Source organism: Poecilia reticulata, linkage group LG23, assembly GCF_000633615.1.
Source record: "Poecilia reticulata strain Guanapo linkage group LG23, Guppy_female_1.0+MT, whole genome shotgun sequence".
In the NCBI taxonomy this organism is placed as follows: Eukaryota; Metazoa; Chordata; class Actinopteri; order Cyprinodontiformes; family Poeciliidae; genus Poecilia; species Poecilia reticulata.
The window spans coordinates 32,523-46,843 of NC_024353.1; the positions used below are offsets into that span (position 1 = coordinate 32,523).

General features: G+C 37.9%; 2 protein-coding genes across 3 annotated transcripts in view; one reads left to right on the forward strand and one right to left on the reverse strand.

The window, feature by feature from the left end:
* Positions 1–174: 174 nt before the first annotated feature.
* On the forward strand, positions 175–8,049 carry cwf19l1 (CWF19 like cell cycle control factor 1). Its single transcript, XM_008400308.2, has 14 exons — positions 175–334; positions 450–534; positions 604–688; positions 1,075–1,176; positions 1,986–2,200; positions 2,282–2,397; positions 2,915–2,999; positions 3,563–3,715; positions 4,445–4,583; positions 5,063–5,142; positions 6,286–6,495; positions 7,130–7,249; positions 7,336–7,433; positions 7,686–8,049. Exons 1-14 carry the CDS (start codon positions 312–314, stop codon positions 7,828–7,830), a joined length of 1,656 nt encoding a protein of 551 aa, XP_008398530.1. The 5' UTR covers positions 175–311; the 3' UTR covers positions 7,831–8,049.
* A 646-nt stretch (positions 8,050–8,695) lies between these two features.
* The window catches only part of LOC103459078 (CD9 antigen), a 20,193-nt gene continuing 14,567 nt past the window's right edge, over positions 8,696–14,321 (reverse strand). The window contains exons 5-8 of one of the 2 annotated variants that reach the window (XM_008400309.2): positions 10,890–10,991; positions 10,711–10,800; positions 10,359–10,442; positions 8,696–9,252 (exon numbers count right to left, since the gene is read on the reverse strand). In XM_008400309.2, the coding sequence (XP_008398531.1) occupies positions 9,187–9,252; positions 10,359–10,442; positions 10,711–10,800; positions 10,890–10,991 (342 nt within the window). In that variant the 3' untranslated portion in view covers positions 8,696–9,186. The remainder of the gene's footprint in view (positions 9,253–10,358; positions 10,443–10,710; positions 10,801–10,889; positions 10,992–14,321) is intronic. The other variant, XM_008400310.2, reaches the window with a different exon arrangement.

A 14,321-nucleotide genomic window follows, 5' to 3' on the forward strand; every position in this document is an offset into this window, starting at 1 on the left:
GAAACAAACATGACAAAGATCCGTTTAGGTGGAAAAAAAGCAAACCTGGCAACCAATGTGAATATACCATTTGCTAATTTATTTAGCTAATTTTAACAGAAACACACTTCAATGCTTCTATATGAATGCTCCTTCTGTACATTTATGTTTTAACTTTAAGTTCAATCTTTTAAAGGTAAAAAAAAAAAATACAGTAAAAACATTGTCCAAAAATAGTTCCGCGTTTGTTTCACCTGGACCCTTTTTGGAGACGGACGATGCGTCAAAGCTGCTAAAACCCGAAGGTATCCGGAGCCAAACTGAAGCAGAAAATGGGAGACCAGCCGGTCAGAGTGTGAGTTTAAGCTACTGGATGGTTATGTGATTAAATGTCACCCGTGGGGATTTAAATCGATTAAAATCTGCTTTCTATGGAGCAGTAAAGCAGCCTGTATGTTGTGTGTCCACAGTTTGGTGTGCGGGGATGTTGAGGGCAGACTGAGCTCTCTGTTCAGCAGAGTTCAGGCCATCCAGAAGAAAACAGGACAGTTTGATGTGAGTTTGACTTTATTCCCACTGTTTGACTTCCGCTCAGCCTCAATTAAACCAGATGTTTTCCTGCAGCTGCTGCTATGTGTTGGGGAGTTTTTTGGAGTAACCCCTGAAGCGGAAGCAGAGTGGCAACAATACAAGACTGGAGCTAAAAAAGGTGGGAAGAAAACACCAGAACAACAGTTTAGGGGGTGAGGGGGGGATTTAATTAAAAAGTATTTATTTATCCCAAAAGAAAACTAAATGTTGTAACTCATGAAAAATCTCCAGTAGCAGTCAGTGTTGCAACAAAGAGGCCTCTGACTGAAGACTGTTGCTGTATTAGAGTTCAATGATGTAACAGCTCAGTATCCAGGCCGTAGACATGATGTGTCACAGTAACATGTCCTGGATGACATAATTAGTTGTTGACGAGCTCTGCTGATCTTCCTCCTTTGCTTTTGCTGCTCGTCTTTAAATTTCCAAACTTGTCCTAAAGTTCTCCTATAAGTCGAGTTCCCTTCATGTGGTTCCTGGTCAAATTCTGTTAAATCTTTTTTCCAGCTCCGATCCAAACGTACATCCTGGGAGCAGCAAGCCAGGAAACGGTGAAGAACTTCCCCAATTCTGACGGTTCTGAACTGGCTGAAAACATCACATACCTGGGTAAGACTTCAAAGATCAGAGCTGCACTTCCATTACAGTAACACAGCATCATATGGAGGCCAGAGACTGCCAAAATTATTATTGGAATCAAAATGATCTCAATGATAACTAATGTTAGACATAGATGCTACTACTACTGCCCTCTGGAGATGATTAATATGGAGGGCTGAGACTGAAAAAAATCAAACATGCAAAAATACACAAAAGAAAAAAAAATAAAACTATGCCCAGTGGGGAATATGGAGGACCAACACTGCCAAACTCAAAAATTTATGCAAAAATGTATAAATAAAATACAGTCTCTATGAAAACAATTTAGATTCATCCTTGTCTGCATCTAGATTAATATGGAGGGTAGAAAGTGCCCACATCAACAAGGCACAATTATGCAAATTTCGTAAAACAAAGATCTCAAAAGTTTCTAAATAGTTTGTGTTTTGTTATTTTCCATTTTTGTGTGTTATATTAATATTTTACAAATGTTAAGGCTGAATTTAAAAAATTTAAATGCAGTGAAAATTCATGCTGTTTTTCTAGACTTATTTGACATTTTGTGTATATTTAATGAATTTTACATAAATTTAATTTAGATAAAATGCACAAAAATCCATATTTTTTAATTAAATTCAATAACAATTGAATGAAAATAGATTTAAAATATATTTTAAATTTCAAATAGGTTATTAAAATCAATATTTATTCTGTATCAAATAAAAGTTTAAATCTAACAGCTTTCCTTGTTGATCTGAATGAAAATGACGGTCTGAGATTTCCTGATAAAATCTTTCGGGTTTGGCGCTGCCTTCCAGGTCGGCGCGGCGTGTTCACGGGCGCATCAGGACTGCAGCTGGCCTACGTCAGCGGCCGGGAGGCCCTGCAGGAACCGGCCCCGGCCCACTGCTTCACCTCCAAAGACCTGTCGGCGCTCGTCACCTCGCTCACCAGCGGCTCCAAGTTCAGAGGCGTCGACATCCTGCTGACGTCGCAGTGGCCCCGAGGCGTGTGGCAGTACGGAAACAACCCGGTAACCCCAGCCTCTCCGAGTCCTGGTCAACATGGACGCTCTTTACAGTACTTAACTCTAAGGGAAGTTTTTGTCTCACAGGAAGTGAACACAAAGTCATGTGGCAGCAGCTCCATCGCCAGCCTCGCCGACAAACTGAAACCGCGTTACCACTTCGCTGCACTAGAGGGCGCTCACTATGAAAGGCTCCCATACAGGTACACAGCAGAGATCTGCAGTAGGACGGCAGGAAAACGTATCGCAATAAAAACGTTCATCAATAATCATCAATACTCATTGATAATCAATAATTATCAAGGCGCGACCTTTCCCGTTTTACCCAGTTTCCACTGCAAGTCGTCGTTTTTAAATTTTTAAGCAGTTATGAGGCAGAGTGGCTAAATATTAAACTGCTCCTGCGCCAGTTACCCAGCAGGTCGTTGCTAGGCAACCAAAGAATGAGTGAGTTAGTTAATGCTGTGCAGTTTGAGTCAAAGTTCAGTGAATATTCTGACAGATGTATTATCTATTAATATTGATCACTATCGCCATATATTGTTATTATTATCCAGCCCCAGTCTGTGTCAATTAAAGCTAGAAATATGCAGCCAAATCAGGCAGCGGTTGCAGTTTAGTGCTAAAATGCATCGTAATTAAAGCTGCCAAACTGTTTTTAGACATTTTCTTGAGAGCAGTCAGTTTGACTGAGGCGACTGGATGTTCTCTTTTCCTCAGGAATCATGTAGTTCTCCAGGAAAACGCTCAACATGTCAGTCGCTTCATCGCCCTGGCAACCGTCAACAACCCCGCCAAGAAGAAGGTAAACGTGGAGTCGAATATTTTCTACCTCAGCTCCAAACAAAGAGCAGAGGCCTCAAACTCAAAGGAATTGGTGGCCATTTGAGTTTTTAAATGGCACAACAAACCCCAAATATTTCTGAAAATATGAAACTTTAATTTCAAAACTGCAAATTGTGTACAACTATTTTTTTATTGTCCTTAAATAACTAATTAAATTCTGTCACTAAACTGACAAACTGCTAATTTCAGCAATGTCTTTAGAGTCAAATTATTGTAATTTTAATCCTCTCATTGTACAATTATATATGTATAATTTTAATAGATATACTTTTGTTTCAAGCAGAAGTATCTGAAGGCTCTTATTGCATTATATTTTTGACATGAGGTTGCGGGCGTGGGCCACTTCTGGCCCACAAACCGGGTGTTGAGACCCCTGTTCTAGAGATTTAAATAAGCAGTGTTTAGCTAAAAATGTCAATTTCCATGCAAAATATCAGCAGTAAACCTGACCAGCCACCGTTTTACTCTCACATCTGTTGAAGAAGAAGAAATGTCGATTTTCCTCGTTTGTTCTCTTGGCAGTATCTGTACGCCTTTAACATCGTCCCCATGAAGAGCATGGATCCCACAGAGCTGGTGAAGCAGCCGGAGGATGTCACAGAAAGTCCGTACAGACGCTCAGCTAAAGACAAAATGGAGACGCAAAAACCGCTGTTCAGCACCACAGAAGAAGAGGTAAAATATCACTGATGTGAAACATTGTTTTAACGGAGCGAAGAGACGTTTTATGAATCTTTCCCCGTCTCCTTTCCCAAATTGACATCTACACTGCAAAAACAAAATCTTACCAAGTTTTTGTTCATGTAGTTTTTAGTGCAAATATCTTATTACACTTGATATAATACAAAACTAACTTGCAAGGAACATTATAGCAAGTTATACAAACTTGTTTTAAGTCAATAAATCCTTAATATTGGTGGCTCCACTGACAGGTTACTTCACATATAACAAGACATTTTTACCATGTTATGAGCTAAATAATCTCCCAGTGGAACTAGAACTTTTTCACCAATATTAAGAAATTATTGACTTAACAAGCTTCTATAAATGTTGATAAGTTACTTGTTAGTTTGTGTTATTTGAAATGTGTAAAGATATTTGCACTAGAAACTAGACAAAAATTCTTGGTAAGATTTTGTGATTTTGCTGTGCATTGATTATTATTATTATAGAAGGAAAAATGTAATTAAATCCAACAAAAATCTATACTGCAACACTATACTATGCTAATCTACTTGGACTGGGTCTGATTTCAGTGATATTCTTTAAACGTGAAAGTTAAACCGTTTTATTGGTTTAAAGCTGCATTCACATAAATCCTGTTAGAGTGAAGAAGAAGCACATGTCCGCCCTTTTTGAGCTACATCCGTCACCTTCTGTCTGTTTTTACCACGGTGTGTTCAGGAGCCGGTCCGCCAGTTCTTCTTTGACCTGAGTAGGCAGCAGGGCGGGGCCCCCAGGGGCCGCGGCGGGAAGAGGCCCTCAGACGGACGAGGTCGAGACGGGCATTTTCAGGGGCAGCACAAACAACCGCGCCGGCACCGTGAGTCTGCAGGAACTCAGAAACACCACACAGCTGAAGACATTATCAATAAATCTGACGGATTCTCTCATTTTTTACTTTTCTTGTTCGGAAACAAGAGAATTTTGGTCTCATTTAACCTGAAACAAAGGTTAGATGTATGTAAACGTCTGGTTTTTACTATATAAGTTCATGTTATTAGGAGAAAATTCAACAACAAATCCCAAATATGTCATAATATGCATCTAAATACATTAATAGTTGATTAAATAGAGTAGAAAATATGAAATATCTCCATAATATTCCAGCGGATCTGAAAGTAATAGGAAAGATATTTTTCTTTCCTGAACTCGAGATGTTTTTACCTTCATATCAGGAACTTGTTGGTTAAACACCTGAGAGCTGAAACAAATAAGAAAATCCTAAAAGTCATTGCCAGATTAAAAGCCACCAAAAAGCTCTTTACGTTTCTAACGTCCCCCTGCTCTCCCTGTGTGCAGCGCAGCCTACTGGGCCCTGCTGGTTTTGCCTCGCCAGCCCTCAGGTGGAGAAACATCTGGTCGTCAGCATAGGAACACATGTAAGTTCATCCTGGGAATTTAAAAATGAACACATTAATATCTGCAGAGGTTTGTGGAACTAGAAATCCTGAAATCACTTCAGGATAAACTGTTTATTTTAACGTTGTTGGCGCCTTCTTCACTCTTTTCACATTCTGTCACATCATAACCTCAAAATTGAATCTATTTTTTCAGGGAATAAACTCTTTGATCTATATGTAAAACACTTAATCCACTGTCTACTGCGCTACCCTTTTCTGACAGAACCTGACTAAACGCTTCCTTCCAAGTTTCTTGTGGTTTGTTTTGATGTTAACTTGATTTTTAAGCACTTGGCAGGCGGTTTTTCCCAAAACGACATACAAATGAGGTTCTAATAATAAACCTTTTGAGGTGGAAAACCAGCTCTGCACATTATTCTGAATCTGGTGACGGCATCGTCACACTGTGTAAAAATTCATGGTTTTAATTATGACCATTTCAAACTTTTACAAATTACAACTCTACTGTAGTAACTAATGCCACGGTTAGCAGCCTGGTTGAGAACATTTTACTTTTCTGGGTTTCTTGAAAAGCAGTCGACTCTTCTATTGAAACATACTTTTTTAATGTAATTGGAAAGTGTTTGGTTTGTTTCAGTCACCATCATCACTCATGGGACATTAAGAAAACATTAAAATATTACTTATCATTTCTATATTCCTTGGAACTTGAACGAACTGTAAACACTAAACATTTCCATCTAACTTTACCCTAAACTCTTCCTCACCTGAAAATACTTTATTCTCATCTGAAAATGCAACCAGAAGTTGGTCTCAACAGAAAAATTACCCAACATTAATTATTCAATAGGTATCTGAAACATTACGCATGAAGGCCAAACTATATTAACATTCAAACGCAACATAACTTAACCTTCCTTAGGCTCTTTTCTTTCTCCCTCTGCTTCAGCCTCTAGTTTTCTTCATTCCTGAAAGCAGCGCAGCACACAGTAACCAGCTCTGCATTCATTTGAAACTGATTATGGTTATATAAGTGCAAATGTAGCCTTTTTATGTGTGCATTTCATATGCTTTGCATCGTTTTATCATATTAAATGTAAAACACTTTGTATGCACCACGATTAGCGACATGTAGAGGAAACCCTGGTCTCTGTTCGGCAGTGTTACGTGGCTCTGGCGAAAGGCCCGCTGACTCCCCGCCACGTTCTGATCCTGCCCATCGGCCACTACCAGTCTGTGGTGGAGCTGAGCTCCGACGTGGTGGAGGAGATGGAGAAGTACAAGTCGACCCTGAGGGACTTCTACAAGAGCAAAGGAGAGCGCTGCATTCTGTTTGAGAGGAACTACAGGAGCCAACATCTGCAGCTGCAGGTGAGGTCCAGAGGTCATGACCTCCAGAAACCTGGGAAACGTCACATTTAACTTTTTTCAGGGCTGAAAGAAAACAGGAAAACATCACAATGAAAGCAGGCAGCAACACATTTAGGGTCCAAATTAGAATATGAAAATCTAATGGTTTGTTTGGATTTTCTCATTTTGATTCCATATTTTTGGTATCAGAATATCATCATAAATGATAAAACCACCACCGAGTTTCTTTAAATCAAGTATTTTTAAAACACTGAAAAAAGCTGAATCTTCATCTAGTTTTACAGAAAGTGTAAAAGTTCATTGTTCTTTAAATCGCAGTGGGATTCACTTCATTTCAAACTGGTTGGGTAACTCCTTGGATTTAAAAAAAAAAAAGGACAACCTTGAACATCCTCTTTATGGGATGGTCCTGGAAAAAAACAGTGTCTTCAGTCAGAGACTTCTTCAAATTCACTGCAATACAGACCACTACAATAGATCTTTACTGCCATCACCATCTACAATAACTCCTTGAATAATTTGTATCAATATGAGTTACATTTTATGTCCCTTTAGGATCAATAAAGTGTTTTTGAATTATTTCTGACATCGTCCATGATGCTTACCTTTGTGTTTTTACACCTTTATTTTTCAGGTTGTTCCCGTTCCACTCAACCGCTGCACTACTGAGGACATCAAGGAGGCGTTTATGGTCCAGGCTCAGGAGCAAAACATGGAGCTGATGGAGATTCCTCAACACACAGACCTCAAACAGGTTACAGCAACAGAAATCACAACCTAAAATCACACTGAGGATCTACTATTTAGCTCAGTAGTTACTTTCATAACATCTGCTTTCAGATTGCTCCTCCAGGGACTCCTTACTTCTATGTGGAGCTGGACTCTGGGGAGAAACTTTACTACCGGATTCAGAAAAACTTTCCTCTGCAGTTTGGAAGGTGGGAAATAAAAAGTCCATCTAAATAGGTTTTTCTGATTTTTGATGGATTGGAAAATGATCCATTGTTAGGCAACTGTAAAGTCCTCCTGTCATATACTTTATTTAGCCAGAGAGCCCATCAGTTTTTCCAACTGCTTGGTAAAGATAATACTGATGTACCTACTCGTCTTCCACCAATACTGATTTAGATGCATGTGTAAAACCAAATGTATTCTTAAAATTACTCGGTAAGAAATACTATTTTGTGCAGGGAGGTGTTGGCCAGCGAGGCGGTGCTGAACATCCCGACTCGAGCTGACTGGAAGGAATGTAAACAGAGCAGAGAGGAAGAGGATGACAGCTGCAAACAGCTGAGAGACGATTTCCAGCCATACGACTTTGCCTGGGACGACTAACATGCACACACTCATTCTTGTTTACCTGTTGATGTGAAGACCATGGTCGACAAGCTACATCGTGGGGACCTTGAGAGAATTAGGTCAAAGACAATCCAGTCTTTATGCTGGACTTTAGGTTTGAAACTTTTCATTAACAAATGAGAAGTTCACAAAATATTGCTTTTGTACATTTACAAGAATTTGCAAATCTCAAATAAAAGGTTTTAATTTCTTGAACCGTCAAAAATTTACTTTGTGACTTTTTCCGAGTATAACAAATTACATTACATTTATGCTAGATTATAAAAGGGCCTTTTTTCAGAACTTTACATTCAACTACTCAATTTCCACCCTGACGTATTGTGAAAAGTTGCTGACCACCTCAGAAAAAATAGTTAATTTCTAGTCACCCATGAGATTATGCTGTAAACTGGCCAAATCTGACCATCGGCAAGTTTTTTTGCATGTGAACTGCTTAAGAGCCATAAGGAGTGTACTTTGTGTTGCCCATAGAAGCATAATGGTGCAGTTAAGAATCTAGCAACAAACATTTTGGACTCTAGATGTGCACCACAGACGTACCCCAAAAGGAGTACAAAGTTGATTAAAAGGGACACATAAAATTTGTAAAATCAAATCAATATTAAATTGAACAAAATGAAATATTTGATGGTTTACAGACCTGCTGGTCAAAACACCACAAATATCTGACTTAATTTGAAGTCTGAAATCTCAATTTTAAACGTCTTAACTGCTTTTCCCCCACCCCCAAACAAGACCCCGTTCTCCCCTTCAGTAGGCTTAAAAGTGCATCGTCTTTAGAAACCTGAATTGAAATCACCTAGAAAACAATTGAGAAACGCAGAAAAATGCTTTTGTAACACAAATAAACGTTTATTAGATCCTTATTTGGCATCTTAAACATGAACTGCATTCATCATACTTGCATAAAACTCCCCAGTTCTTAATAAAAAAAAAAAATAAAAAAAACTTGCCGTGTCAAAATATTTAGTAATCCACCAATGAAAAGTTGGGTTACATCACATAAATCTTTAGTGCATTTGTGAACAAAAAAGTGGATTTTAACAAGATTAAAAAACAAAAACAGAAGTGTCCACCAGAGGGAAGAAGAGTCCTAAGTGTTACTTTTTGTCATCTCATGAAAACTAAGTTTATTTTGAAAGCACAAAATATTTCAGTTCTGCCTTGTGTACAAAAATAATCTTCCTGCAAATCCTAAACATGGTAGAGGCTTCATACACTCAGATCGATGTGGCCATCCTGTATAAATCCAACTAGCAAATTAAAATTGCTTAAACTCAAAAGCAGCAGGTTACAAACATGATAAATTTAAAAAAGTAGTATTTTTCCAGTTTACACAAATTCTCTGGACCTCTTGATGGCACAGCAAAGCATCATGCTGAAGATCATTCCAAAGATCTGCAGGAAAAAAAGTGGGCACAAATTATTTCCGAAAGATTTATCTGAGCAAAAATCATGTATAAAGAATAGTGGAATGAGGATCAACTTTTGCCTGCAGGAACTTTATTTATCTTTTAATATTTTTTAAAAGTAGTAATTGGATGTGTTCTCAAAAATATTGGTTATTGTATTTGGGTTTTTATTTAGGATTTTTCTACTCCTGCTAAAGGGCAAAAATTAATATTTTGTGTCAATGACCAACAAATACAACCTGGAGTGTTATCCTACAGTTAGATTCCATCTTTTTTGACAAACCATGAAATATGTCCCAACGACCTCATCAATATTCAAATTTTACCTCCCTGCAGGCATAAACTCCTCCCCTCATGGCAAACTTTATACTTTTATGAAATGTTACAATGAATGAACCAATAATGTTAAAAGTTTTTTACCAATTGTGAAAAGTGCAGAATTTCCATTTTATTAGTGGAAAAGTTAACCCAAATGTCTGCTACAGTAGCATTTTCACTCATGGAAAAGCTAATCTAAAGTTGTGATAAACTGGGAGTTTTTGCCAATGGAAAGTCTGGGCCAAATGTCTTATTTTACCTAGAAACAATAGGTTAAAAGTTAGCCCAGTTAGGATTTTTACAAATGGAAAAGTTAAGCTAAACATTTGTCAAATTAATAACAGTTTAAAAGCTGAGCTATGTGTGTAAAATTAGTCTATTTAACCAATGGAAAAGGTAAGCCAAGTTTTGAATTAGCATTTTTACTTTTAGAAACAATAGGTTAAAGTTAGCCCAGTTAGGATTGTTTTACCAATGGAAAAGCTAAACTAAACCTTTGCCACATTAGTTTAAAAGCTGAGCCACGTGTGTGCTAAAGTAGCATTTTTATCCAGTGGAAATGAGCTTCTCTCACTTGTGGAAAGGCTAGCTACAAGCTATCCCAGTAAGTTTTGTTTTTTTTCTGGACAAAGATAGACATTTGTTAAATTAGTGTTTGTACCAGTAGAAAAGCTGAGCTACTGTTATATCTTCAATACACTTCCTTATTTGTCTAATGCACTAAACATCAGTGTAGCTTTCAACTTTCAGAGCTTTCTTTGGTTGCACACTCACCATGATGACTCCAATACCGATCCCAACTCCACCGATGATGTGCAGCTTGTTGTTGAATACTTCGTCGATGGCTTTTGGGCAGCTCTGTAAGAAAATAAGTTGTGCATTAAGCAGATACGTTACTAATGGATATTTTTAGGTTTTTTCTACCTTAATATCTATAGATTAAAGAAACTGGCGAAAAGTCAGAAACAGTATGAAGTCCGTTTTTAAATGCATTTTAAAACTTGTTAAAAATCTATAACTTGGGTTGACTTTTGCACATTATACTGTTCTCCAGCCTTTTAACAAAATCCAGTTTTAAAAGTTTTACTTGGGGAAGACCATCACTGCTTCAAATTCATCTCAATACCGTGGTAACGAGGACCGCCAGTCCTTCCTGCTTCGGACAGATGTCTTTGGCAGCATCGAACAAGCTTCCTGTAGGACCGCAGCAGTCCAGCTGTGAAACAGAAACCATTCAGTGTCTAAGCTGGTTGGTCATTTGTTGATGACTGGATAAAGAAGGAGGACTCAGGTGTGGGTTCTCACCCCAAAGTGGATGAGGCGGAGGGTCTCCTTCAGCGCTTCCTGTTTGGTGTTCTTGTAGTTGTCGAAGGTCTGCTTATAAAACTCGGTAACTTCCTCTATCACCTGTAAAGACAGGAAAACTTATTAAAGTTTTTGTATATCAGTGTGTGGGGTTGATTTATGGAATGGATTAAATGATGAGCCTAAACAAGTACAAAACAAAGGAGCTTATTGGGAAATATGTTGCATAGGATGAGCGTCTCAAAGACCAAAATGCTATTGGCAATTTAAAAAAATCTGTAAATAATTGTACATTTAAAGATGAGAATGTGAAGTTCAAGTGTCATTCAATGTAGGAACAATTTAAAAGTCTATTTGGTGTGGGGAGATTTAAATGTTTGTAGATTATGAGTATGAGAGAAGCAGGAAATCTTAAGATCTTCCTGCTCATTTTCAAACAAATTATGGAAAATTGCATGTCAATGGGCATGATAATTTGTTGTATTTTTCCTTCTTTTAGTTTGTTCAAAATAAAATACATTTACAAGAGTTTTCACATCAGATTTACAATATCAATAGAAAACATGTTCAATGATTTGCCATCGTGCCCCACAACTGATTCAACATAAAAGAAAATGAGAACAGTTTGAGCTACAAAAATGTTTAAAGTTTACAGGAAATTTTTGTTTCAACCTTTTTATTGAGGGATCAAACATGGTCTCACAGTGTCAGCAATACAAATTTGTCCTCATTTTCCTTATGTGAACATAAAAAAGACGATACAAAAACAAAACAGAGGTTACATAAATAAGCAAGAACATTCCCATAACCCGCCCATCCCCCTTTCCGTAGGACTTRTATCTTATCACACCGAGGTTCAAATTAAATCCATATCAAATAGAGTTRTCAATGTATTGCTGAAGGGGTTGCCAAGTGTTATTGAAACGCTTTAATTTATTTGCTAAAGAAAACCGAATTCTTTCCAAGTGAGAGAGTCTTACCAGTTCTTCCAGCCACAATTTAACAGATGGAACCTCTGTCTTCTTCCAAAACATCAGCACTAGTTTTTTTGCTATGATAAAGGCATAAGATAATAATTGCTGTTGGCATTTATTAAATTGAGAAAACTGAACAGAAACTCCAAGTACAATTAGAAATGGGTCCAGCCTCAGCTCTGTATGGAACATATCTGACAAAGTTTTGAATACGCCAGACCAAAATGGGGTTAATTTTGTGCACAAGAAATAAGAATGGAGAAGTGTGGCTTCTTCAACCTGGCATTTGTCACAGAGTGGGGATGTGTCAGGGAAAATTTTATGTAACTTCACCTTACAATAATGAAGCCTGTGTATGACTTTGAATTGAATAAGACAGTGTCTAGAGTTAGCAGAGCATTTGTGTATATTCTCTAAAGCGGCCTTCCAGAGTTCAATACTTATCTCCRTTCCCAGTTCCTGCTCCCAGCCTGTTTTAAGACCCTGTGTGAACGGCGAGGATCTGGATAACAACACATTGTAAATCTGGGAGATTAAATGTCCTTCCTCACCACCCAACTGGAAGAGTTTGTCAAATTCATTAGGTATTATATTCTCTAAAGTGTGCATATGTTTTTTGACATATGCCCTGACCTGTAGGTATCTAAAATGATCGTGTTTGTGGAGTCCAAATTTGGCCTGAAGTTGAGCGAAAGAGGCAAAGTTACCATCCACCAACAGATCACCAACCGTCCTGACCCCCAAATCTTTCCATTTTATATAACCTGCATCTAAAGTGGAAGGGACAAATGAGGGATTTTTTGCTATTGGTAATAAGGTAGACATATACTCAATGCCGAATTGGGATTTTATCTGTTTCCAAATGCGTATAGTACTGTGGATGATGCGATTATTGTTGTATGCCGCGGTATCTGTACTTGTTGGTGACAAGATAAGAGCACCAATTTCATGAGGGCTGCAGTCCTCCTTTTCCATTGCGACCCACTTGGGCTGTGCATAATTATGATCTAGCCATATTGTCATAATGCRGAGAGCACAAGAGTAATARTAAAATAAAAAATTTGGGAGGGCCAGACCGCCCTCCAATTTTGCCTTGCAGAGGTGAGCTTTGTTAATTCGGTGTGTTTTATAGTCCCAAAGGAATGGGATGATTATAGAATCAAGTTTTTTAAARAATTTCTTAGGTAGAAAAATGGGAATATTTTGAAACAGGTAAAGGATCTGGGGGAGAAAAACCATTTTTATTGCATTAGTTCTTCCCACCAGGGATATGGGGAGAGATCTCCAAAACTGAATGTTATTTTGTAGTTTTATCATAAGGGGGGAGAAATTCGCTTCATAAAGTGAACTAAAATCCTTAGTAATCTCTATGCCAAGGTAGGTGAACCTATCATTAGTAATTTTAAAGGGCATATAATCCAAGATAGATGAATCTTTGAGCTTAATTGGCATCAGTTCACTCTTAGACCAATTGATCCTATAACCTGAGAACCTGCCAAACTGAGAGATTGTATCTAGGACAGCTGGAATAGTACCTTGAAGATTGGTTACAAACAATAGGATATCATCCGCGTATAATGAAATTTTATTTATAGTCCCTCTAGTGATATATCCCTGTATAAGGGGGTTGGAACGAATTGATTGTGCCAGTGGTTCTATGGCTAACGCAAAAAGTAAAGGTGATAACGAGCAGCCTTGYCTGGTGCCCCTATGTAATTGGAATGCAGGAGATAGTATCTTATTCGTGACAATTCTAGCACAAGGTTTATGATAAAGGATTTTTAACCATTTTTCGAAATGTTCACCAAGATTGTATCTTCTCAAGGTCRCAAAAAGGTAAGGCCATTCTATTTGGTCAAAGGCCTTTTCGGCGTCGAGTGAAAGGACAGCCAGATCAGAAGATTCCTCCCTCTGAGAATAGATCACATTATAGAGGCGTCGTAAATTAAAGAAGGAATGTCTCTTTGGTATAAATCCGGTCTGATCGGGATTAATTAATTTATCAATTACTAAGCTCAGTCTATTAGCAAGGATTTTGGCTAGTATCTTTTGATCATAGGTCAACAATGATATTGGTCTGTAATTACCCACTTCCACAGGATCCTTATCTTTTTTTGGTATTAGTATTATAGTGGCCTCTCTCATCGTAGGCGGTAAGATGTTATCTGCGTTTGCTTGGGTGTACATTTTTAACAAATACGGTGCCAGAATGTCACCAAATTCTTTATAGAATTCCCCGGGGTATCCGTCGGGACCRGCCGTTTTACCACTTTTTAGTGCTTTAATAGCAGCCTGGATATCTATGCATGAGAGGTTTGCATTAAGAGAGCTCACGTCTTCTTGAGCTAACATTGGGAGATTACAATTATCCAAAAATTTTTGTATGCTTAAGTAATCTTTTACAGCCTTGGATGAGTACAATGATTCATAAAATTGTTTAAATCTATGATTAATGTCT

Coding starts and splice junctions, on each gene's coding strand:
- cwf19l1 (XM_008400308.2), top strand. CDS start 312: ATGGGAGACCAGCCGGTCAGAGT. Junction 2,201..2,281: donor GGCAGTACGGAAACAACCCG/GTAACCCCAGCC, acceptor TTTGTCTCACAG/GAAGTGAACACAAAGTCATG. Junction 4,584..5,062: donor CAAACAACCGCGCCGGCACC/GTGAGTCTGCAG, acceptor CCCTGTGTGCAG/CGCAGCCTACTGGGCCCTGC.